Genomic DNA, 25,347 nt, shown 5'->3' on the forward strand with positions numbered 1-25,347 from the left:
CTTACTTATAGCTGCTACTACAGCAGGAAGCATCCATTGGGATGACTTTTGTTCGGATGAGATTTTTCACAATAAATTGTATGTTTGATAAATTCCTGAATCGGCTACTGGTGATACCCCTTTCTACTCTAGCAGGACTATCCAGAAGTGTTATTGATTATTTGTCAGGAGCCACATTCCAAATTACCGGATTTTTTAGTGTTCATGATAAGGTAAGTTTCATATATTGCTTCGCTACACTATTATTTATATATTTTTGTAATTGATATGAAAGGCTCTACAAACATATTCTGATGTGACACGACCCTTGCTAATTTGGTAAAGTTGTTTTAGATAGATTCTCTTCTTCTCACTCTAGCAGCGACAACCAAGCCTTAATCAGTCAGTGATTTTTTTCTTATCTTGAAAGCTCTTTGAATTACCCTATTTCGAATTATTGATTTAGTTGAGCTGAGAGCAATGGTTCCTAATCAAGGTCCAGGACACCCTACTTTAGTCATTATCCGAGCTGTTAAGCAAATTATGAGAGAGAATTTATTCAACTGTAAAAGTTTTAAAGCAATAGCGGCCAGAGATAACTTTTTAATTTCAGCTTTGTGCTAAATATTCGGTTGTATTGCTTTTAGACTGATTATTAACTCATATTGCTCTGCGACTAGGGAGCACAAAGGCAAGATCTATGAAGTCATTGACGAAGCTAGAGTTTTTGTGGAAGTTGTACGTGTTGCTACCTACTTTGCTTCAGCTGATACTATTTATGGTTTCGCAGCATATCCATCTGGGGAGAATTGCTTGGGGAATGCGGCTTTAGTGAGCTAGATAGGTTAGGAATGTAATTGTAAGTATATAGTTTTTGATGTTGATGTAGATGTAGATATAGAAATATGTTGGTTGAATGCTGATATATAAGTTTTTTGGTATATATTTGTTCTCTTTTAAGATTATTTTTTATTGATATAGCTTTTAATTATTAAATGGGTTATTCTAATTGAGAGCTTTGTTTATGTATTCAATGGGTTATCCTCGTTGAGAAACTTTGGAGGTAATTCTCCAATTTAAAGTTGTATGCTTGGAATCACTTACCTTGTAGTCTGGTGGATCAATTATCATGTAATCCGATGGATTATCGTCCTTGGTGGATAAGAGGGTAAGCCAAGGCTATACCTAAACCTAAATTCAAGTGAGACATGTAATAATCGGAAATACCTAAAATCCCAATAACATATGTAGGCCTTGGTTCATTGTGACTAGGCCTTATCGTTCGGCATTTTCAGACCGAGTTGGAGTCATAGTTAGATTTGCAGTCGATTCAGGAGTTTTTGTATTAAACTTGGATTAAATAAAATTAAATTAAAAATATGATATTTTTATAACCATACAAAAATTAATGAGCATGTTCAATTTTTAATTAAATTAATTTAATATCTAAATAATTAAAACAATAAAATTAGTTGTTGGCCTCTAATTGAAGATGAAACAAAATTGAGTAATGAATTCATTGCTAAACTCTATTTCTATACCTCATTTTTACGTTAAGATTTTAGCGACACCAATGATTTAACCAATGTAAAAGTTTTACTTAATTCATTTCAGTTAATACTTTTTTAAGTTGGTAGTTCGACTCAAAATTTTGTTGTAATACAACCTCTATTTTTTTATATAAGGCTTTAATTTTTGCACATATTTCAATCCGGTTATTTAGAATTATAATTTTTTAAATTATTTTTGTGAATTAAAAAACTTATCTATTTTTATTCACAGAAAGAAAATTGTGCAAATAAACTTTATCTGCCTAGTTAAAAAACATTGAAATGTGTGTAAAAGTTAAAGCGTCATATAAAAAGGGCGTAATGATTTAGCTCAATGCTAGTTATCATGTGAAAATTCCTTAGTATAAAAAACTAATAAGTTTACATAAGTTCATAAAGAGTTTTTTACAGTTAAGCATGGTGCGTGCATGAGTTCGTCACTATGTGAGTTATCATCAAGAAGCACTTGAATGTATAATTTTACTTTATTGTATTTGACTGGTTAACTACATATCACAACCGGCGTTTCTTGAACACTTTACATCCTCCGCTCTTCTATTTTTTAAGTATGCAATACAACATTTTACATTCATTCAATCAATTATACAAACATGAGCAAGTTAGCTAGGCTACAGCTAATTTGTAATCCGCATCCTTCAGAGTTTCTGGATTGATTGTTTTCTCTATTGTATCAAGTTACACATGGACGGATTTAAGGTGGGCATGGGTGGCCATAGTCCCCTCAAAACCTCTTCATGAGCTTACAATGTTCCAAATTATGTATAAAAATTGATTAGATAGTGTATTTCGTCCTCCCATAAATTGATGATCCCCATATAAATTCACAAATCTTGGAGCATCTCCAACAATGGATTGCCAAAATAGTTGTTAACCTTGTCAAATCATCATGGATATTAATATTTTATTTTCACTCAATTTCATATTAACTTGGCAACATTGTACTCCAATAATTAGTAACATTTGTAGTCCCTAAATTAAATTATAAATAACTCAAAAACTAAAAAAAGTATTATTAATATACACATTTTATACTTATATATATAGGATCTTACTCCACTGAGAACCTGTTTTATTGTGAAATATGAGATTCAATCATAACCACTGATTCTTATATATTATTTAATACTTTACCACACATTAATTTTTTAATATTTAAATATTTTATCACCCTATTCTTTCAAATTCCACCACCTGCCGCCTCCAACCACCGCCGACCTCCATTTCAGACGACCAACATTTCCGGCGACCACCAATAATCATCACCGTCAAATATAATATCACTTACCACCAGAGAATGAAAAATCACCACAATAAGAAATCACCACCATAATAGCATAAATCACTCTATCTGACCACCGGTAAACAGAAAATCACCGCCGGAGAAAAAATCACCATAATTGATCACTTCCTCTACCCACCAGATCCGGCCACTAACTCCATCATTAACTCCAATCACCAATATCATTACCAAAACCTCCAAATTTAATTAAAGAACACCACATTTAAAAAAAAATTATCACAATATCACTACCACGAGCATATATACAAACCACCAATTACATAAGAATCGCCAAATACAAGCTAAAATCACCACAATTAAATTAAAACGACTAATACACAACAAAGAAAATGCAATTTTATGATAAATTATATCCGTACATGATAAAAGGCTAGTGGAATTTTTCTGATCAAAAATATAAATCGGAGGCTATGTATATCTTTGTAGTCGTTAATTTTCAAGTGAAAGACGTCGGCGGCGATGAGGATTGTGCTGGAGGTAGGGGATGAAGATGGAGAGAGAGAGAGAGTGGGAGGGGGAAGGAGAGAGAGAGAGAGAGATGAAAGTCCGAAAATGAGTGATGGAGCGGCGACGTCATCGGGTGGTGGAGGTGGAGAGAGAGAGCAAAGGTTGGGGTTGTGTTGATGAGAGGGACTGATAAAGAAATTTTTGGGTTGGAACAATAATTGTGTGGTGGGGATTAAAAGAAATTTATAAAAAAATTAAAATAGAGGGCTGAGATAGTTCTCATATCTCATGGTTCTCATTTGAGCAACTCCCTATATATATATATATATATATAGGGAATTGCTCAAATGAGAACCTCTATTTTGGTGAGATATGAGATCTAATCCCGGCCATTAATTTTTATTAATTTTTTATAATCTAAACCACACATTTTTTATCCCTTCTTCCTTCCTGCCAATTTCATCTCCTCTGTTTCTCTCACCTCTCACCTGCCACAAATCATTCACACACACTTGTATACATACATAATATATCCACCTTCTACACTTTCCTCTCTCCACCGCCCCCACCCTCCGCCACCCGCCGTCGCAGCCGCCTCATCAAACTTCCACCATTTCTTTTCACCTCCGCCACCACCATCCACCATTGCCGCCTGACCTCCTCTACATCTTTTACAATACACATCACGTACCTCTCTTTTAATCTCCAACTCATCAACTCTCTCCACTGCTTGTTTTCTTTCCCACCGGAACATTCACCGTCGATGCCGGAATCTCAATCCTTAACAACCACTTCCGTTTCAAAATCACTGATGACGGAGATTTACATGGCCTCCTTTATACCCCCATTGTAAAAAATTCGTTCAACCTGTACATATTTAATTTATCACAAATTTTGTTTTTGTGTTATGCAACATCTTTGTAGTTTTAATTAGTTAATTAGAGTTTGTGATGATTGTTGGGATTGATTGAGGTCGTCTAATGATTTTTCGGTTGTGTGATTCGATTTTGGTGCTTATAGTTTATTTGTTGGTGATTTAAATTTAAATATGGTGGTCGGAGTTTATGAAAGGAGCTGGTAGCCAGATCTGGTGGACATAAATAGTTGTTAGATGTGGTAATTTTAGGTTGTCGAAGGCGATTTTTTATATTCTGGGTTTGATTTTTCAATTTTTAGGTGGTGATTTTTTATTTTCCGGAGGTGATTTTTGATTTGACAGTGGTGATTTTGTATTTGACGATGGTGATTTTCCGGTGGCTGCCGGTGGTGGTGGTGGCGGTGGTGGTGGCGGTCGGCGACAGTGGTGGCCGAAAATGGTGGTTGGAGGTAGTGGTAAGCAGAAAGGAGATATGGAAGAGGTGATAGTTAGAGATGATGAAATATAAAAGGAGGTGATAATTAGATCTAGTAATTTTTGTGATGATATTGGTGATCATAGTCGATGAACGGAGTTGGTGGCCGGATCTGGTGGATAAAAGTGGTGACCAGTTGTGATGATTTTTTTCTCCGATGTTGATTTGTTATTTACAGGTGCCCGGAGGGGTGATTTTTATGTTTCCGGCGGTGATTTCTTATTTTGACAGCGGTGATTATATGTTTGACAGTGGTGATTTTCTGGAGGTCGCCGAAGGTAGTGGTTGCCGGAAATGGTGATGTCCGGCGGTTGGAGGCGGCGGTGGTTGGCTGGTTTAGAATGAAGATGGGGGAGGTGATAGTTAGTGAAGATGATGTTGAGATTTAAAATGAGTGGTGTAGATTAAAAGTAGTTTTAAATTTTGTGTGGTATAAATTAGATCTCATATCTCATTTTAAAATGAGTTCTCATTTGAGTAAGACCCTATATATATAATTGGAACAATGTAAGCTCGTGGGGAGGTTTTGAGGGGACCATGGCCACCCCATTCCCCCCTAAAATCCGTCCCTGTGTAGTTTGATACAATAGAGACAATGATCAATTCGGGAACCGTAAAGGATGCTGAGTACAGGCTAGCTGAGCTAACTTGCCCATGTTTATATTATTGAATGGATGTAAAAAAATGTTTTTATTGGATACTTAAAATGCTGAAGAACTGAGGATGTAGAATGTTAAAAATAGTAAAATCGCACTCAAGTAAAATTTGAACTCAAGTAATTATATACATTCGAGGGCTTTTTGATGGATAACTCACCCAAATGCATGTAAACTTTTTATATTTTTACGGTTAAGAATTTTCACTTGGTAAACGCAATTGAGCTAAAGTATACTGTACTCATCAATCAAAATTTTCAAAATGACCAACTTAAAAAAATATTTCGTCAAATATTAATAAAGTATTTAGTATTTACTGATCAGAAGTCCATGTCAGCTACATTCTCCACATCATCCACTCACCATTCTCCTGGATCACTCCTCCGTCCTCTTGTCTTGCCTTTGGACCGATTAGGACCACCTTCATTTTTGGTATCCATATAATTTTTGTTTTATCCTTGTTGTTGGAAAATTTCTGTCTTGGTGCTTATCATAAACTTTGTTCAACCTATTGAGACATGAATGAAATGTTAATAGAGATGTGCTTGTTTTTGTTCAACACTTGTGGTCTTGTCCGCATTTCTTAGATTTTGTCTATTAATCATCATGGTAAAAGAGCTACTAATGCAGCACATTTCCTAAGTTTCTTTTGAGTTTTTTTAGTGCATTTTTTGCTTCTTTTTCATTCCTTGAAAGTATGAAGATGGAGAGAGAGAGAGAGGAGGGGGAATGAGAGAGATATAAAAGTCCGACGATGAGTGATGGAGCGGCAGCGGTGTCAGGTGGTGGTGGTGGAGGTGGAGAGAGAGTGCACGGGTTGGGGTGGTGTCGATGAGAGGGAGGGATAAAAAACTGTTGGATTGGAGCAATAATTGTGTGGTAAGGTTTAAAAAAATTATAAAAAAATTAAAATAAAGGGCTGAGATTAGATCTCATATCTCAATATAATTGGGGATCTCATTTGAGTAACTCCATATATATATATATATATAGATTAGATAATTTGATGTGCCCCAGATATATTCGCAAACCTTACACATTTTGAGGTTTTATACACATAAATTCATAGTATGGTTCTTGCGAATCCATAATGTCTCAAAAAATTTTGGCTTCAAAAGTCATGTTCTATATTTTGGCCTTCCAAAAAAAATTTCTGGTTCCGTCCCTATAGCTACACTGGTGGAAGTCGCCCCCTGCAGGTTGGGCAATCCATCTTTATATCCATCCACTTAAGTAAGCAATGTGAATGGAAGACATGTTCACATGGCGTTACCTGCACATATAGGTTCGGACAACGTTAGTTAAACAGGGAGTGCCTAGCTACCTTTTAGCCTTAAACATTTTTAATTCACTAAATTTTACATAGCCTTAAACTTCAAGCTGAAAGCTGTCCAAAAGTACCATGCAAAAATCTGGATGTTGAGTGAAATCAATGGGCGTCATGCAAATGACACAGTCACTGGCATGATTTACATTCTGATCCGGCCATTTATGGTAATTATATTTTAGTGGAAACATCTGCATGAGGATCTATGAAAGAAAAAGATCAAAGTTAGGATATGATTTTCATAATTTGATGAAAAAAATTACGAAGCCATGGTTTACAGAAGACAAAAGTTGCAAGCAACAATGAAAAAGAGCATTATACAGACAGGACTCATGAATAAATTGACACAATACTACACTCTAAAAAACATGTCACGATTCCCTGCCTAAATGTTAAACAACATATTATAATTTACATCAAGGTTTTTTGAAAAACACAAGGGATTTAGAGTGATGTCTTATCACATCGATATGAGAAATCCTAAGTATGAAATTGATTGTGGTTCCTCATTTATTTAAGAATCCTTAAGCATTATAGTTATTGCAGCTCCTCAGAATATTGGTTGGCACTCTCTTTACAACAATATACAGGGATTAGGCATTCTCTCCCTTGATTTTATATAAAAATAACAGGGAAGAGTTACATAAACTAATTAACAAAATAGAGAAGGGTTGCACGAACTAATATATGGTGAAAAGTTACATCAAACTTGCCAAAAAATGAAGAATCGACATCCAAGATAGTGTTGTAGAAGAAGAATGTTTGCTTGCAAATTAACAAAACCCACCAAATAGATGCACCAACTCCTGTCAGGCTTAATGTGCATGAAGTTGCGGGGACATCCAAAGATATATAAAGGAATTGCAAGCCGAATTACACTCATTCCAATAATATAACTAGGCTGTAGTGGCTTTCTTGGGTCACGAAAAACATTTGTGGCGATCTGAGGTATCCAGTAGGAGTGCACAACCAGAGTAATAACTGGAAGGAATTTAGGGAACTCATACGTGCACAGAATAACTCCCAAAAGGATACCACCTGCAAAACGTAAACCATAAAGATGTGTGAGTGTGAAGTAGCACTACTTCCCTACTAAGAATAAATATCCATAACTTTTATTCCACAAAAAAGTTATACGCCATCAAATGTTTTTATCAGAAATCTTATTTTACAAGTACACAAATGCTTTTCTTTCAAATACAGAAGAAGAGTATAGCTTAGGATTGCAACTGTTCTGGAGCAGAACTGGCAACCGTATATATCCTCTCAAAAGAATCATGATTATGTTTTCTGGTATAATAATATCTTCTGTTACTAGAATGAACCTGACATATACTGCCAAACACTACAACAGCACAACGTTGCACAAGTTCATGCAATAAAATGATCATAATCTTAGCATTGCATGTACGAATATCAGAACACGTAATCCAAGTAACAGAGATACATGTTAGATTGGGGAAGCAATTCAAAATTTAAAATTGAAAAAGGTATATTCCTATACAGAGTGGCCCGAGATTCAGGTATAAGTGCATTCATAGTGATAAATGTTCAATGTGAATCTCAAGTTATGAATTTCAAAGGTATGCATACAGAACAGAAATTCATTACAAACAGCTAAGCAAAATTTTTACTCACAGAAATAAATACAAAGAACTGAAAGTTCACGCTTCGCTTCCACACTCTGTATGTAATTTATAGGCCTATTTGCCTTCCATATATGGAGAAAAAATCTCAACTCACAAAAAGAGAAGACAACAAACTTGAAGAATGCAGCAGTGGCAAATGCGTTATATAATTGTTCTGCATACATGAAGAAGTGACGATTATGGAGAACACAAGTAGTGAGAAATAGTTTTTCAAAATAATATAATTTGGTCAATGCCAAAGACAGAGAATAAGTTTTATTCTAATTACCAATTGTGATTCCTGCAGTCAGATATAAAAGACAAAGGTATGCATCCATGATAGCCTGTTGTCCAATTGTGAAACTTGAAACTTTGACAGCTCCCTGACAGTAGGATGGAATATCCGTCAGCTAGTATTTAACGAAACTGCAAATATCCATAAAATAAGAACGGTACAAGTGTCTCAAAACAACAAAACTGCAGTAGCTGATCACTGGCACAAATTGTGAATCCTACAGAAGCAACATATAGGATCGAGATGGAACCCTTACAGATTGCGTGTTGCTATGTTTCCTTTGCTGAATTAACAGGAGAACTTGAAGGATAGAGATCTAATATATGGCAGACGGTTAAGGAAAATCAACCATTCTCAATCTATCAATACATAATGTTTGATCAAGTAATGTTAGAGAAGGATACAAAAGTGACCATCAGGTTGTAATTAAATGCTTTGTCAAAAAACATCTCAGTATTTACAGAAGTTGCATTCAATTGCATGGGCGGCAGACAATCTCCATTGTCATCCATCAAAAATCTTATTATTGCAGCTTCATCTAAACAAAGTAAAAGCACATGATAAAATGAATAACATTGTAGGCCACTACACCCAGCCGGAAATTATTTTCACACAAATTTTGAGCAATTGTTCCATTAAAAAGATTTTTTTTATAAATTACAAAATTTTTAGGATCCTAAATATAACTTACCATTGGGGCACAGTGCAATGGAAGACATAATACTTTGCATTATTTATATTATAATTTCTGAAACTGAAAAAGTAAATAACATTGAGAGTTTACGCTCCATGGAAAAGGACGTACTACTTTGCATGGACGGGACACGTGATATCCGAGCCCTTACTGTGATGTTACAATGTTTCTCTATGTCGATCACAGGTGCTACAACAAAAATGAATAAGTTAGTAATTAGTATGGACTCTAGCCAATACAGAGTTAGAAAAAAAATTGCAAATAATGAAGTAGATATCACACAGAGTTTTCTGTTCCAAATCTTGACCCATTGAAACTCTTGAAAATCCTGGGATGTGAGAAGTCCAAACTGTTTCAAGGCATAGCACGTCATGTAAGTTAAAAAATTTCAAAACTCTAGTCGAACACCCCCCCCCCCCGCGAAATTTAACAATTGATATTTGTGAGGGAGTAACTTCACAGAAAAAGTGATTATTAGAGAACCCCCCCCCCCCCCGAAACACCCTCAAAATGACATAATTTAGTTCTAGACTAAATATATAGAACTAACTGGAAGAAGCTTTCGCACAACAGGCACCAAAGTCTTGTTGATCCTCAAGAAAAGGGTAACAATGAGTAATTGATGTCCCGAAGTTGCTAGATCTCATTGATATAGTCCGAAGTTCTACAGCTTATCACGGTCCTGCTGCTGCATATGATACGCCAGTGTGCCACAAGTAACAGGGTAAATTACGTGATAAGGAACTATACAATGGCAAATAACATTACTATTAATTTTTGATAACAATTAATGATGTGAGATACTTTAATCAACAATTTACTATCACGTATCATATGGCCAAAAACAATATTCAATTCAAATTGTTATGATAATTACCGAGTAATGTGGATTGGAGATATTGTAATCATCTTTGTATCCAGATTCTCCTGCTTTTTCTCTGCAATATAATTATACATATATCAGTACTGAACATGCTATAAGATTTATAACTGGAGTCACGGGTGCAAATCATATCAGTACGTGTAGGCTACTGCTCGAAGTAGTCGTAAGAGCCATATATAATCCCCTTCTATTTTGATTGTTGCACCCCAGACTTTATGTTCATCTTCAAACACCTTATAGAATATAACCATCCTAATTAGGCTAAACATGCAAGATGATAATGTAAACTGAAGTAAACAAGTATGTCGCATACCCCATAGAAGAACACTATAAAACATTAAACAGTTACAGATGAAATCACTAGGCAAAAACTTCAGCCACAAAAATTAAGGCAGGGAATAAGGACGAATCTCATTTTTTACCAAATCAATCAGACAGTTGTTACTCCTCAGTCAGTTGGTATCCCCTAAATGAAAAGGTTTTATCACAGAGAGAAGGAGAACGAATAATAGAATTACTTCCGATTGGTCGTTCCTTGATAAGATCCTGGACTCGGGCCCATAATATTTAGTGCCAAAGCCTTTCAACATGGAAGGGCCATAAAATCATAACAAGAAAAGCTTGACATCTAATCCAGTAAACAAAACACACAAAGTTTGTCAAACTGAATCACAAGGTATAGGAGTTGATGCAGGCTTTTACGGAAACTCAACATAAAGAGCCAAACAACAGAGCAGTAATTAATAGTGATCAGAAAACAAGAAGTAAAAAGGAAAGGCTCTTATATTTTCACTTAACAGGTGAGGCCCAAGTAAGGATCTAAATATTCTAACTTAAAGAACCTAAAGTTTTGTGCAATATATTCAAATCATAGTAGTCCTCGGTTCTACCTTCCAATTAGCAGAAACCAATCCACTAGGCGATCTAGCCAATTCAAAGCAACATAGATCTGTTGAAGGTTTTCAGAAGTAACAATCCTTGTTGAAAGTGGTAGCTTGGTTTGCAAAGGTCAATAAGTCTGCTTCTCTATGGCAGATTCCTCCTACAGGTTAAGAATGGAGTCATGGACGTTGAAATGCAAAACCATCTCTATCTTGTAACACCATAAACCTGGCTTGATCTTGTAAAGAGAAACAGCAGGCTATTAACGGGGATCTCATATCAACCCCTTTTCGTTAAGACTAATTTTTATAGTCTGAAAGTTGACATTTTTCATTCTCACAATTCAAATAACTTAACTATTGATAATACTTCTTCAAGTGAATAGCATTCCAAGCATTTTTTATGGGTGTACCATCGAGCATAGACAGTCGGTAGGTTCCTGGCGCGATGAGCCCTGTTACTTGATAAGGTCCTTCCCATGGAGCTTTGAACTTTCCCGTGATGGTGGGTTGTGAAGCCGCTGACTCTCGAAGGACTAGATCCCCAACCAAAAACTGTTTAACCTTTACTTTCTTGTTGAAATAAGTTGTTGTATGCGCTTGTTGTTGGAGTACTGTCTTCGATGCCTCGTCCCTAACTTCTTTCATAAGAACATTATGAAGTTGGATTCCTTCTCGTGAGGCTTCAACATCAAAATACTCGACCTTTGCTGACTTAACAAACACTTCGACGGGTAAAATTGCTTCCAAGCCAAAAGCCATCTTAAAAGGGGATATGTCCGCGCGCACTTCTAGGGGTCGTTCTGTAAGACCAGGGCACATTCGGAAACTCATAGACCCACGGTCTTGGTAATTCATCGACCCTTTTCTTAAGTCCTTGTAAGATTATACGTTAGACACTTCAACTTGTCTGCTAGCCTGGGGTTATGCCACCGAGGATTTGATGTGTTTAATCTTGAGTTGTGAAAGTGTTTTGGTGAACTTTTCTCCAACAAATTGAGTTCCATTGTCAGTTACCACAATTCTTGAGACCCCAAACCTGAATATAATGAACTCCATTAGAAACTCGATTATCTCCTTCTCTCGGATTTTGGCTAATGGTCTTGCCTCGATCCATTTTGTTACATAGTCAACAGCCACTAAGATGTATTGTGCCTCGTTTTTGGACTTCGGGAAGGGACCCACGATGTCTATACCCCATTGGTAGAAGAGATATGGGTTGACAACCTGGATCATTTCCATCGAGGGCTGATGAGATACCGCTCCATATATTTGACATGATTTATATTTTCGCAAGAAATCTTCACAGTCACTTCGCATTATGGGCCAAAACAAAGCTTACCTCATTATTTTAAGGGCTAAATTCTTTCCACCCAAATGATCCCCGCAAATTCCTGTATGGACTTCGATTATCGAGGTGTGAGACTCTTCAGGTCCCAAGCATGGGAGTAGTGGCTCCACGAGCCCTCGTCGATATAATTTGTTTTCTAGCACATAATAGTTCTTTGCCTTGTATGAAATGGCTCTGGCTTCACCCTTATCTTCTGGCAATTTGTTCTGCAAGATGTACTTCAAAATAGGTTGACGTCAATCTGCAATAGAGGAGATTTCATTAACCTTCAGCATGTCGATGGATGGAGTATCTATATCAATAGAAGAAGCATGTCGACGGATGGAGTATCCATATCAATAGAAGAAGCATTTCTTTCTTCGACATAAATTGCCTCTGATGTTGCTGCGACGGATGATGCTAATTTAGACAAGGCGTCAGCCCATTAGTTGTCTTCCCTGTAAATGTTCTTGATTGTCCATGACGAAACTTTCCCCAGCAGGGACATGACTAGATTCAAATATGTCGACATTTGAACATCATGTGCCTTAAACTCGCCTTGCAGTTGTTTGGTGACAAGCTGGGAATCACCAAATATTTCTAAAACTTTCACTTCCAGCTCAATCGCTAGGCGTATTCCTGCTAACAATGTTTCGTATTCGGCTACATCGTTTGTAACCGGGAATGAGAATTTCAAAGTTTGCTGTATTTTGAAGCCCTCTGGACTGATCAAGATCACACATGCACCCCCTGATGATGTTGTTGAGGATCCGTCGATATAAAGAGTACAGGCCTTCTATGGGAACAGCGTTTCTTCAGTTGTAGATGTGTCAAAATTGCATTCTACAACAAAGACTGATAGGATTTGGGATTTTATTGCACTATGGGATAGGTACTCGATGTGAAACTGACTAAGTTTGACCGTCCAAGCAGCGAGACGCCCTGTCATATCCGGTCTGTGCAAGATGCGCTTCAGGGGTTGATTAGTCATGACTTTTATAGGACGCCCTTGAAAGTAGTGACGGAGCTTCCTGCTTGTTATGGCGAAAGCATAAACTAGTTTCTCCACATGTAGGTAGCGAGTTTCTACATCTTTCAGAGTATGGCTAACATAGTAAACTGAGGCTTCACGTCCCTCAACGTCTTTGACTAGAACGGAGGCTACCGACCCATTAGAGGCTGAGATGTACACTTCCAAAGCTTCACGAGACAATGCTCTTGCTAAAATTGGTGGGCTTGTCAGGAAAGTTTTCAATACTTCAAAGCTTTCTTTACATTGATCATCCCACATCAACTTATTGTTCTTTGAAGCCTCTTTGATAACCTTGAAAAAAAGGACAGCATTTTTTAGAGGCTTGTGGTATGAAACGACGAAGGGCCGCTATCCATCTAGTGAGGCGTTGAACCTCTTTTATGGTCGAAGGGTCCTTCATTTCAAATATAGCTATTATTTGGGAGGGGTCAGCCTCAATCCCTCATTGGGAGAAAAGAAATCCCAACAATTTTCCAGATTTTAGATCAAAAGAACATTTTAACGGATTTAATCACATTATTACGACGAACATTCTTAAAGGTTTCTCGAAGGTCTAGGGTATGACCGCTTGAAAATTTTGACTTTGTTATCATATCGTTGACATACACCTCGAGGTTTCGACCCAACTGATTTTTAAATATTTCATCCATCATACGCTGAAATGTCGCACCGGCATTGATCAACCCGAAAAGCATGTTTCGATATGCGAAGATACCTCAATGTGTGATAAACGCCGTTTGTTCCCAATCTTGATCATCCATCCTGATTTGATTATAGCCTGAGAAAGCGTCCATGAAATATAGCATTTCATGACCCGCCATTGCGTTGATAAGTTGATCTATATTTGGCAAAAGATAATAATCCTTAGGGCATGCTCTGTTGAGGTCAGAGTAATCAACACACATTCTCCATTTTCCATTACTTTTCTTAACCAGGATAGCATTCGCAATTCATGTAGGAAATTTCACCGGTTCGATAAATCGAGCCTCTAAAAGTCGATCAAGCTCTTCGTCGATAGCTCGACGCTTTTCATCTGAGAAAGTCCGCCTCTTTTGTCTGACAGGATTCTTTTGACAGTCGACATGCAGAGAGTGTCTTGCAACGTCAGTTGGAATTCCAGACATGTCAGATGGTGACCATGCAAATATGTCCGAGAACTCCCGAAGCAACCTCGTTAATTCATCTTTTATTTGAGGATTTAAATCTTTTCCAATTTTTACCGATTTGCTGGGGGAATTTTCATCAATCATAATCTCGATCGTTTCACCGACAGGTGAGAATGAGGGATCCCTTGGAATGTCGAAAATTCTACCGGCATCTATCTAAACGACTTCATTAACAGATTGAGTGTCATTATCTTGCTTCTTATGCACAACAGTAGTGAAGTAGCATTGTCTTGACACGGCTTGGTCGCCACACATCTCTCCCACTCCAAACTCAGTCGGGAATTTCATTTTTAAGTGAGGGATCGACGTAATGGCTTCTAATGCCAAGATTGTCGTTCTCCCTAGTATGGCATTGTGACTTGAGGTTGCACTTATTACGTGGAAGTTAGCTATCTTCCATACTTGGCAAGGCATCGTGCCGAAAAGCACCGGCAGGTCAATTATCCCGACCACTTTCACCTCATTACCTGTGAAGCCATAAAGAGGTGAATGGGTATTTTCTAGCTTTCTATCTCCTGTATCCATTCACGTTAAAGCATGATGATAAAGGATGTCGACAAAACTACCGTTATCGACAAGGATCTTTTTTACTATGTTAGTGCTGATTTTGGCGGTGATAACCAGCGCATCTTGATGGCCTCGTATGATATTTGGGGCATAGCTTTAATCCAGAAGGATATGACGAGAGATGGAGAAGGCTTGTATCTTTTGGGACACTGAGGATTAACATTATACACTTCTCGAGCGTACGACTTACGAGAGTTGTTTGACATACCTCCGGCGGTGTAACCCCCGAAAATTACATCGACTATTCTGTCATCTTGTCTCTGATGAGTTTGGCCTTATCCTTAGATATAATGGATGAAATGGCCTATTCTGATTTTGGATTCAATGTGATTGCTTAATTGGTAGCACTGTTCTATAGTGTGTCCAGTATCTTCATGATAGTCGCAAACTGTTAGTTTGGTAAACTCTTTATCTATTCTGTCCCGGGCCTGCCATTTTTGGTCTGAGAAAGACCGTCATTGATATTCATGACCCCTCGCGGTTCGATGTTCTTCCATCCTATTATCTCTTCTTGCTGCTGAACGTCGAGGGTATTTGGAATTATATCCTCGCGATCTCGGAGTCCGGGGACTGTGAGCTTTTGACCTGTCATATTTGTAACTAGAGCGTCTCAAAGATCTTATACTACCCACTGCCTCTTCGAGTGTCATACGGTGTTCAACAATTTGGAATGTTGCATGAAGGTGTTGAGGATGTTTTTCTATGAGTTCTTCTAGTAAAATGCCATGTCGGTTACCATCAATGCCTGCTGCTAAATAATTCACCGCCAAAGGCTCCTCTAGGTCTGTTATCTCAGATATAGATTGACGAAAGCGACCTAAATAGCTTCTCAGAGATTCGCTAAGCCGTTGTCTCATCGTAATCAAAGATTCCGTAATTTTTCCCCCTTTGTAGTTGCTTAAAAATCTTGTTTGAAATTTAATCTTCAACATAGTCCAAGAGTCGATTGACCTAGATGGGAGATTGTTGTACCAACGTAGGGCTGTGCCTTATAAGCATGTAGAGAAGAATTTGCAACGGGCGACTTTTGAGTGTTCATAAAATACCATTCGACTGTCAAAGGTGTTATGGAAACTCGATGGGTCAGAGGATCCATCAAATTGATCAAGTGCCAGAGTTTTTAAAGTCATGTCTATTTTTGCTTTCTTGATGCTTCGAGAGAGAGGGCTTTCCACCGGGGCTTCTAACCTCGATTGAGTGCGAACTAGATCTCGCAACTGGTCCATATCTTCCTGTATTTTTAAGAACTCCTCTAGTAAGATTGAGTCTGTTGACATCGACCCTTGCAAAGTTCCCCCTGAAGATATTGTCTTAGGATGTCGGGGTCTTGAATATATAGACTCAGTAGAAACCTCATCTTCATCATAATAGTAATCATCATCGTCCTCCGAAAGCTTTACATAATCAAGTTCCTCATCACCACCTTCCTTAATCAACGTTTGTTTCAACTCTTGCTGTAAACGTTGAATCTCTCTTATTTTTTCCAATTTCACCGCTAGTCTTTCAGTTTCAGCTTCTTACACCTTAAGCTCTTCATCTGAGCCTTCTACTCTTGTTCTCGTAAGAGTTTCTTCTACTGCAACTTTTGTAAATGCAACCTAGCATCACTGGAGAGCACCTGCTTCCTCTTTTCTGTTAAAATACGAGAGTGAGTATCCTTAATCATTTTCCTCTTGCGTTTGATTGGTTGTCTCTGCGCCTGAGATCCTTCAGGTGGGGGGTTTTCCTCCACCGGAAACAACCGTCTTGGTTTAAGGGTCGACGATATTTTATCATTTTCTGCAGGAGCAACATGTTCTGATTTTTGAATAGTTTGGATCTCTGTCGTGTTCCCACATTTATCTGGATATGTTTCTTCAATGATCATGTTGGAGTATCAAATTTAAGAGCTCCTTCTAGCATCAAATGATGACCCTAAGTTTGAGCCATGTTTTTATGAGGAACTATACTCTTTATTGATACTTATTTTTCCAACATTTTACAAGTAGGGCAATTAGCCTATATTTATATGAAGCCTTTAATGGGCTTTTCCCCTTATAATTGGGCTTCTATTGGGATTTTTATTACAAACATCTATTCTAAGGTTCTGATTTCCTATTCGAAGTCCTCTTCCTTTCCTTGGCCCAACACTGTCCAAAAGTACCATGCAAAAATCTGGATGTTAAGTGAAATCAATGGCTGTCATGCAGATGACAGATTCACTAGCTCGGTTTATATCCTGATCCAACTTTTATCGTAATTATACTTTATTGGAAACATCTGCATGAGGATCTATGAAAGAAAAAGATCAAAGTTAGGATATGATTTTCATAATTCGATGAAAAAAATTACGAAGCCAAGGGTTACAGAGGACAAAAGTTGCAACCAATAAAGAAAAAAAGCATTATACAGACAAGACTCATGAATAAAGCAACTGATCTTCCTAGAAACTGCTGTTTATAATGATCAAGTGAACCAGCAACTAAATTGACATAATACTACACTCTAAAAAACATATCACGATTCCCGGCCTAAATGTTGGACAACATATTACAATTTACATTAAGGTTTTTTGAAAAACACAAGCAATTTAGAGTGATGTTTGATCACATCTATGTGAGAAATCCTATGTATGAAATTGATTACAAATTTTAGATTTTCTTTCCTCATTTGTGCTATGTGATTTGTATTTTTAGTATATAATTATTTGATAACTACTTTGATTAAAAATATGAATAGTGTGTAGCCTTACTTGTAGACTGCAAATTTGTTGTACGGATGCATTAGAGGACATTTTACACATTAAATTGTAGGTAGGTAGCTAACTAATAGATGTGATGGAAGTTCATATACAATGCTGACCTTTTTATAAATAATTTTAATTCAAATAAAAAAATTAAAATTTTACCTCCAAATAAATGTAGACCTCACTTCTTTTGGGAGTACTTTCTTCATTGTTTCGTGTAATATAAATATTTAATATTTTAAAATTAAAAAATGAAAATGATTCATGACTTCTGTTAAACCTTGTATATGGATCAATTTTTTTCTTAAGGAAAAAAATTCATGTTAACAATTTTAGGCTATATCTTAATAAAAAAATCTAAAATCGAACTTAATGTAATTTGATTTACCGTAATATAATAAATAAACATAGATGTGTACATATAAGCATGTAACACTTAATCATGGTTTGAATCAAGTTCTTCTTCTGGTATGATTACACTAAACATAAAATAAATTTTTTTTTTGTTTAAGAAAATCTGAACACAAAAAATCAAGATGATTTAAAATTTAATCATAATAAAGTATACATTCATTACTTTGTAAAATGACCCATTTCTGAGCACAAATACACACACATATATATATTAAAAATTGATTCAGATGAAGGGGTAAGTCGATTCATATTAAAATCAAGATGGTTAGCATTTTATAATTATAACTAGTTATAATTGGGAAAAGTTGGAAAAATTTACCAATATAGGAAATTTTTTAATTGTATTATTCCTGTTTTTGATGATTTTATTGAGTTATAACTCAAAAATAGTATACGGTTAGAACAATTAAGTCAATTTTGGTATAATAGGAATGATAGGATAGCAAATATATTTTAAAATTTTGAGATTATATTGTTCAATGATTTTATTGAGTTACAGTTCAAAAATAGTTAGAGTATTAGAACGGTGATTTAATTTTTTTAAAATTTATTTGGAAAGAGACGTAGATGGGTAGAATTTTAAATAGGGAAGGATGGATGATGTGTAAAGTGTCAAGGCTAGATATAGATAAGGGATGGATGTAAGGGTAGATATAGATATGGGATGGATGATATAAAGTAAGGGTAGATATAGATAAAGGATGGATGGATGATGCACATGGTAGATATAAATAAAGGATGGATGGATGATGCAAAGTGGTCACACGAGGACGTGGGAGCGACTTTCAGCACATAAACATAATCGAAAAAAAATTAACACAAAAATACTAAAATTCATGAAAAATACTTAATTCAGACGCTCATATTAATCTTAATAATTGATTGGAGTGGGTAATGAAAGATGCATGAATCCCAATACAATCCACTCGCACAATTTTTCTCTCTTGCTATGTCCAATTAAGGTACCAATGAATGATGAAAAATGGTTTGATGAGGAAGATGTGGGATTTGAGCATATAAACACAAACAAAATGTTAAAAAACCTAAAATCTTATCTTCAAGGATTCATGAAAAAAATGTTAATTCAGAGGCTCGGAATCTTACGAGTTGATTGAAGTAGATACCGAAAGATCTACAGATCTGAACATATTCCACTTGCACAATTTATGTTTCTTTCTATATCCAAGCAATTGGTTGAGAATCGTCCAACAATCTACAACAAGAACGATTGACCGTGAATTATCCAACGATCTGGAACAAGAACGATTATACAAACGTGTGCTCTCTCAGTGTTTCTCTCACTTGTGGGCGGCTAAGTATTTCACAGTATATGATATGAGTAATATTATTTTGAGAAGGAAATACATTTTGTGTGTATATAAAGGTAAGAGGAAAATCATATTTCCCTAAAGTGTTCAATAAAATTACTATTCCAACCCTCTATATCATATTTACAATTTTGTAATTAATTTATATAATTTTATCTAGTTAAATGTGAAATAATGTTATATTCGTAACTAGTATTTTTACAAACCATTTAGTACAATATTTTTAACCAACTTGAAAGGCATGAAGAAATTTAAAAAAGGAAATATTTACTTTCTACTCTTTTTTGGATAACAACCTTGTAACTAATTTTTTGACATTAACTTAAACACGGTATATTAATATACATATTAAAAAAATTACGATGAGTAATGAGAAGAACTCCCTTCATCCAGTTTTTCCTTTTCATTAATCATAATTCATATTTTATTCAATCAAACAAAAAAGGGTGATAATTGTGCTAATATAAAATTGAGACAATGATATTCACGCTCTATTTATCATAATTATTGGATCGGACAAATCATTTGGGATAAGAAAAAAATAGTAGAAATGGACAACAAGACTAAAATGGACAGAGTGTATATACCATTACAAAAAAAAGTATAGTTCGGTGTAACACGTAAAATGGTCTAATATATGAAATTTACCAAATTCGATTCTCTAAGACATTAGACTTCTTTTACTTAGATTATATTCAAGAATATCGAATATCCTTGAGTTATATCACTATCTTCAATGGAAGATCAAGAACATAGGTATTCTACATAGTACTCATATTAATATACGACGTTCTTTTGCTTTTTCCAAACTTTCTAATATTCTTTTAAATTGTAAGAACGATAACTACAATTTTATAAACTTGCAGGAACTTTGTGGAATCATGATTTAAAGAAAAGTCTACAGAACATAGGATTTCATGTTCAATTGTTAGGTTCAAATCACATATATTTGAGAGGTGAAGTTGTCTCTTGGTGAAGAAAACAATGGTCAAAGGTAAAGAATAATGATTTTAAATTTGCCTTATTTAGTTTGAAAGAGTATCGACAAGACTTATTTTTTATCCAAAATTTCTAACAACTATTGTGTTCCTCCCATGTTAAGTTGTTCACTCATGGGTGTAAATTTATTAATGTGTTCTATTATGTTAGAATTAGGTGTGTAGATCTATTAAAGGATTTTGTTGTTCGTTTATGAAGATGTTATTGGTATTTCATGTTCATCAAGGGCATGGGTGTAGATTGATCATCAAAGTACTCTGTTAACGAGAATGTCCTATTGTTGAGGCTCTTTAAGCATATATATTTCTATTTACTACTAAGAAGCAGGCACCCAAAAAATCTTCTAAAAATATTCAAAATACTACCCTACTACTCTAAACAAACATAATAAAGATATGTTTACACAAAATCCGAACCACAAGATCAAAATCAAATCAACCGTAATCGGTAGGACTCTCTAGTTCTCTCACTAAGCAGGGATTTCTTTTGAAATTCCTACAATTTATATGTATGTATTATATGAGTAAATTTCTATGAAGACCATGTTTTCCTTGGAGACCACGGAGACCACTTATGTTTTGCAACTAAAATCTTGCATAAACATTATAAAATGTAATATTTTACGAATTATGTTCTACAAAGATCATTATTTTATTCAAAATATTGAATATCATACATGTACTTGCATGTAGAACATTACAAAATGTTTTATCCTAGGAAACATGTTTAGTTTGCAAAAAAAATTGTTTAGATTGCAGAATATACACATTATACTTATTAAACTTAAATGATATTCAATAATTTTAATAAATTAGTGATATTCATAAACATACTTCAGAAAATAATATATTTCATAAGGTTTTGATTGCAGAACATAGGTGGTCTCCGTGGTCTACAACAAAAATGTGGTGACTCATATATATATATATATGCATTTTTTCAAATAGAAATAATCCTTAAAATGAAAACTAGAATATAACTTTTAAAATTTGTATTAAGCTTTCTTTATTTTTAACACTAACATTTTACTAGTTCACACAATAACTTTCCTAATTTTAAAATTTAGCCCTCCACGTTAGTAGGGACCCACCACTACTAGAAATAGTGCCTACGACATCACCCTTTTAACATTGGTTAGAAATTTCACCGATGTTAAAAGCAGTTTTAACATCGGTCGCTTCAAAACCGATGTTAAAGGTATTGTCAGACATCGGTATCTTAACTAACCGATGTTTATAATCGTTTTTAAAAAAAAAAGGTCCGCTTGTTTCTTTCCCCCATTAATACACCAAAAAATTCCCCCCTTAACCAAAAATTTTATTCTCAGTTTTTCCGGTGCCCCCTCTCTCTCATTCTCTCTTCTCTCTCACTGTCTCATCTCTCTTCTCCCAGTCTCTCTTCTCCCTCATCTCTCACTACCTCTCTTCTCAATCACTCTCTCTAAACCTAATTATACCCCTATTTGTACTAACCTTTAATTAAACTGGATTAATTCCTAAATCGAGCTCGATTGGTGCTAAATAATCTTGAAAGAAGTTGGGTGTACTCAATTTATGTGAGAAAAGTAAGTTTATTTCGAATTTATTTTCAAATTTTATATTTTTATTTTAATAAAGTTTTGTTTACAGGTCTTTGGAGCTTTGTTAGTGTTAAAAGAAATTGGGTTTGCTTGATTAGGTAAGATTAACTTCTAATCTACTCGATTAAAAGTTGGTGTATGTATTGTTAATCTTGAAAGAAGTTGGGTTTACAGATCTTTATAAGCTATATACTGGTGGCCTTGTTATTGTTACTGCTAGACAGGTGTTGTATTGATATTAATTTTTTAGAATTTCATGTTGAATCGGAATTTTTGGAGGAAAGCCTATTCAAATTAGAATTTACTGTTGTCATTTCGTACTTGCATAAATGATTTTATTTGTGTAGCTTATAGCTGAAGATTACATTGATGTTCTAACATTAGTGGGGGGATGCTGTGTTTTTCGGTGGCTGTGCAGGGTCCCAAATATTATATTTTCTTAATGATTTGAACTGTTATTTTATCCATGTCTTCAGAGTGCAGCACGTGTGTTGGTTCCTGCTAAATTTGGGGATCATGGGATTAAAGGAATGATACTGGCTGCTAATTATGTTCCATATCTTGGGATCTTCTTAGGAATGCAGATTTCTGTTATTGATTTTGCTCGATCTGTAAGTTAGAGTTTAATTTATAGATTTATTTATGTAGAACGTTCACTGAAAGATAATATACACTTAAGATTAACTGCATTGCTTCATGCATATTGTAGGTGTTGTGTCTATAAAAGTTAAACAGTTCGAAATTTGATGCTCAGACACTAAATCATGTTGTAATTTTTATGCCAGAGGTACATGGCCGTTCATGATAATACTTAACGGTTATGACATCGACAGATGCCTTTTACATTCCTGAGCTCTAAATGCATCACTGCAAAGCTATATGTTATTAGTCGCGGTTAATTAGTGCCATAGGATATCTTGCATGTTCCAACTAATTAAATGTATAAGAATGTTACAACTAAAAAGTTGATTGATGCTGGTCTGGATTGCGGAGCATGCCCATATTAGTAAGTATATAAGACTGGACAAGAGAAATAATGCTTGTCCAGGTATTGGATGGTTCTGACGATATGTTGGTTCGACATCTTATCAGGGAAGAAGTGCTAAAATGGCAGCGCAAGGGTTTGAACATTTTGTAGGAATCAACTTACTTTAAGGTAACCTTGCACGTGTTATATTCACAGAGTCTATTTACTCATCAAGAATCATGTATTATCAGGAAACCAGCCGGACAGACCAGTTCACTTGGGAGTACTGCAAGAATGGTTTGGCATCCACTGGGGAAACACTCGAGCTTTCGCTCTTTTGTTCACTCTAATATTCATTTCACTACCACTAGTTTTGTTCCGTCGAGTAGGTCAGTACAAATAATCAATGTAGACCTCTCTCGTACATACATTAGCTATGTTCCAGTTTAGTGATCCCTGTATCCGTGTTCTTTGTTTTTTGTTTTAAAGAATCATTAAGGTTTAGTTCAGCAGTATCAGTTCTGTTAGCATTGGTGTTTGTGGGGATATGCTCAGGAATGGCAATCTCAGCACTCTTAGAAGGCAAAACAAATACACCAAAGCTCATACCTCAGTTGGACAATCGAGCCTCCTTATTTAACCTCTTCGCTGCATCTCCAGTCACCGTCACTGCATTTACTTTTCACTTCAATGGTTAGTTACAACTAATAGAAACATGTACTCTTAAATGACACTAATTTTCTGAGGAAATTACTTACGAAAATGTTTTTAATTTCAGTTCATATTATTAGAGGGGCGCTTAGGGAAGCATCAGATATGACCTCAGTTGTTCGAATTTCTCTAGTACTTTGTTCAGGAATCTACTTTACCATTGGGATCTTCGGATACCTGTTGTTTGGGGATTCCATTATGGCAGACATACTTGTAAATTTTGATCAGGGTTGCCAGAAGTTAAAGCTACCCTTGTGATATGTCCTCTTGTTGTTGTGATTCAATGGGTAAATGAGATTGATCGATTTAACTTAAGAGGTAGCAACAAGGTGCTAGTGTGTCATGGAGGCAACAGAGGCAAAACCCTTCATGAATTCTCAGATTATGATTTTGTTATTACTACATATTCTATTGTTGAAGCTGAGTACAGGAAAAATGTTATGCCAGCTAAATATAAATGCATTTGGTGTGGAAAGTTATTATTTTATGAACATAAGATATCTATTCACCTGAAATATTTTGGCGGTCCAAATGCTATTAGAACTAATAAGCAGTCGAAACAGAAGAAGGGTAAGAATCCTGAACTAAACAGATCAGAGAAAGGCAAGGGTGTTGAGTCGGTGGATGAAGGAAAGGAGGAGTCTTCAAAGAAAGGGAAGCATTACAACAAGGATAAGACTTTTGGAGCTGGTTCTTCTACCAACAAGTCGGAAGGAGTTGAATATGGATCCTGTAACGGCAAATCTACTTTACACTCCGTGAAATGGGATCGTATTATACTGGAAGAGGTGAGTAGGTGGTTACTGTTAGAAATTATTTCATACTTGGCTGGTCTGATTTCTTATCTCATGTGTGTGGATATGTACATATTTAATTCATCTTTCTCACGGTTACTCTTTTTTGCATCTCTTTGAATCCAGATGATGTAGAATAAATTAGGAGCTGCTCTAATCATTTTTTTTGTCCAAATTTAAGCTTATAAGTGTATTTTTTCTGGTCAAGAGTGTCACCAAATTTCTTACTTACAGCTGCTACTACAGCAGGAAGCATCATTGGGATGACTTTTGTTCGGATGGGGTTTTTCACAACAAATTGTATGTTTGATAAATTCCTGAATCGGCTACTGGTGATACCCCTTTCTACTCTAGCAGGACTATCCAGAAGTGTTATTGATTATTTGTTAGGAGCCACATTCCAAATTACCGGATTTTTTAGTGTTCATAATAAGGTAAGTTTCATATATTGCTTCGCTACACTATTATTTATATATTTTTGTAATTGATATGAAAGGCTCTACAAACATATTCTGATGTGACACGACCCTAGCTAATTTGGTTAAGTTGTTTTAGATAGATTCTCTTCTTCTCACTCTAGCAGCGACAACCAAGCCTTAATCAGTGGTTTTTTTCTTATCTTGACAGCTCTATGAATTACCCTATTTCGAATTATTGATTTAGTTGAGCTGAGAGCAATGGTTCCTAATCAAGGTCCAGGACACCCTACTTTAGTCATTAT

At 35.6% G+C, this 25,347-nt stretch overlaps 2 protein-coding genes and 3 long non-coding RNA genes across 7 annotated transcripts; 2 read left to right on the forward strand and 3 right to left on the reverse strand.

The window, feature by feature from the left end:
- Positions 1-6,460: 6,460 nt before the first annotated feature.
- LOC141701381 (transmembrane E3 ubiquitin-protein ligase FLY1-like) lies at positions 6,461-9,448 on the reverse strand (the record flags this gene model as incomplete). The annotated part of the gene is made up of 8 exons (XM_074505044.1): positions 6,461-6,578; positions 6,707-6,823; positions 7,342-7,670; positions 8,271-8,435; positions 8,550-8,643; positions 8,812-8,871; positions 8,960-9,074; positions 9,342-9,448. Coding segments are annotated over 8 exons (1,089 nt in total), but the record flags the coding sequence as incomplete, so codon positions are not given.
- Positions 9,449-9,549: 101 nt separating this feature from the next.
- On the reverse strand, positions 9,550-10,294 carry LOC141701385 (uncharacterized). The gene is made up of 3 exons (XR_012566763.1): positions 10,271-10,294; positions 10,127-10,187; positions 9,550-9,598 (listed from the first exon to the last, which is right to left on the reverse strand). It is a non-coding gene; the product is annotated as an uncharacterized LOC141701385 (long non-coding RNA).
- A 1,076-nt stretch (positions 10,295-11,370) lies between these two features.
- LOC141701382 (uncharacterized) lies at positions 11,371-11,775 on the reverse strand. The gene has a single exon (XM_074505045.1). The coding sequence runs from the start codon at positions 11,773-11,775 to the stop codon at positions 11,371-11,373; it is 405 nt and encodes a 134-aa protein (XP_074361146.1).
- A 10,924-nt stretch (positions 11,776-22,699) lies between these two features.
- LOC141701386 (uncharacterized) lies at positions 22,700-23,780 on the forward strand. Its single transcript, XR_012566764.1, has 3 exons — positions 22,700-22,765; positions 22,864-23,510; positions 23,611-23,780. It is a non-coding gene; the product is annotated as an uncharacterized LOC141701386 (long non-coding RNA).
- Positions 23,781-23,898: 118 nt separating this feature from the next.
- On the forward strand, positions 23,899-25,347 carry LOC141701384 (uncharacterized). 3 transcript variants are annotated; one of them, XR_012566760.1, is made up of 3 exons: positions 23,899-24,620; positions 24,861-25,060; positions 25,254-25,347. It is a non-coding gene; the product is annotated as an uncharacterized LOC141701384 (long non-coding RNA). The 3 variants fall into 3 exon arrangements; XR_012566761.1 differs by having other exon boundaries at positions 24,873-25,060; XR_012566762.1 differs by having other exon boundaries at positions 24,876-25,060.

The sequence above is a fragment of the Apium graveolens genome, unplaced genomic scaffold (genome assembly GCF_009905375.1).
Source record: "Apium graveolens cultivar Ventura unplaced genomic scaffold, ASM990537v1 ctg3791, whole genome shotgun sequence".
In the NCBI taxonomy this organism is placed as follows: Eukaryota; Viridiplantae; Streptophyta; class Magnoliopsida; order Apiales; family Apiaceae; genus Apium; species Apium graveolens.

What these genes read in the sequence shown, in the direction of transcription:
- LOC141701382 (XM_074505045.1), bottom strand. Translation starts at nt 11,775, where the DNA reads ATGGCTTTTGGCTTGGAAGCAATTTTACCCGTCGAAGTGTTTGTTAAG.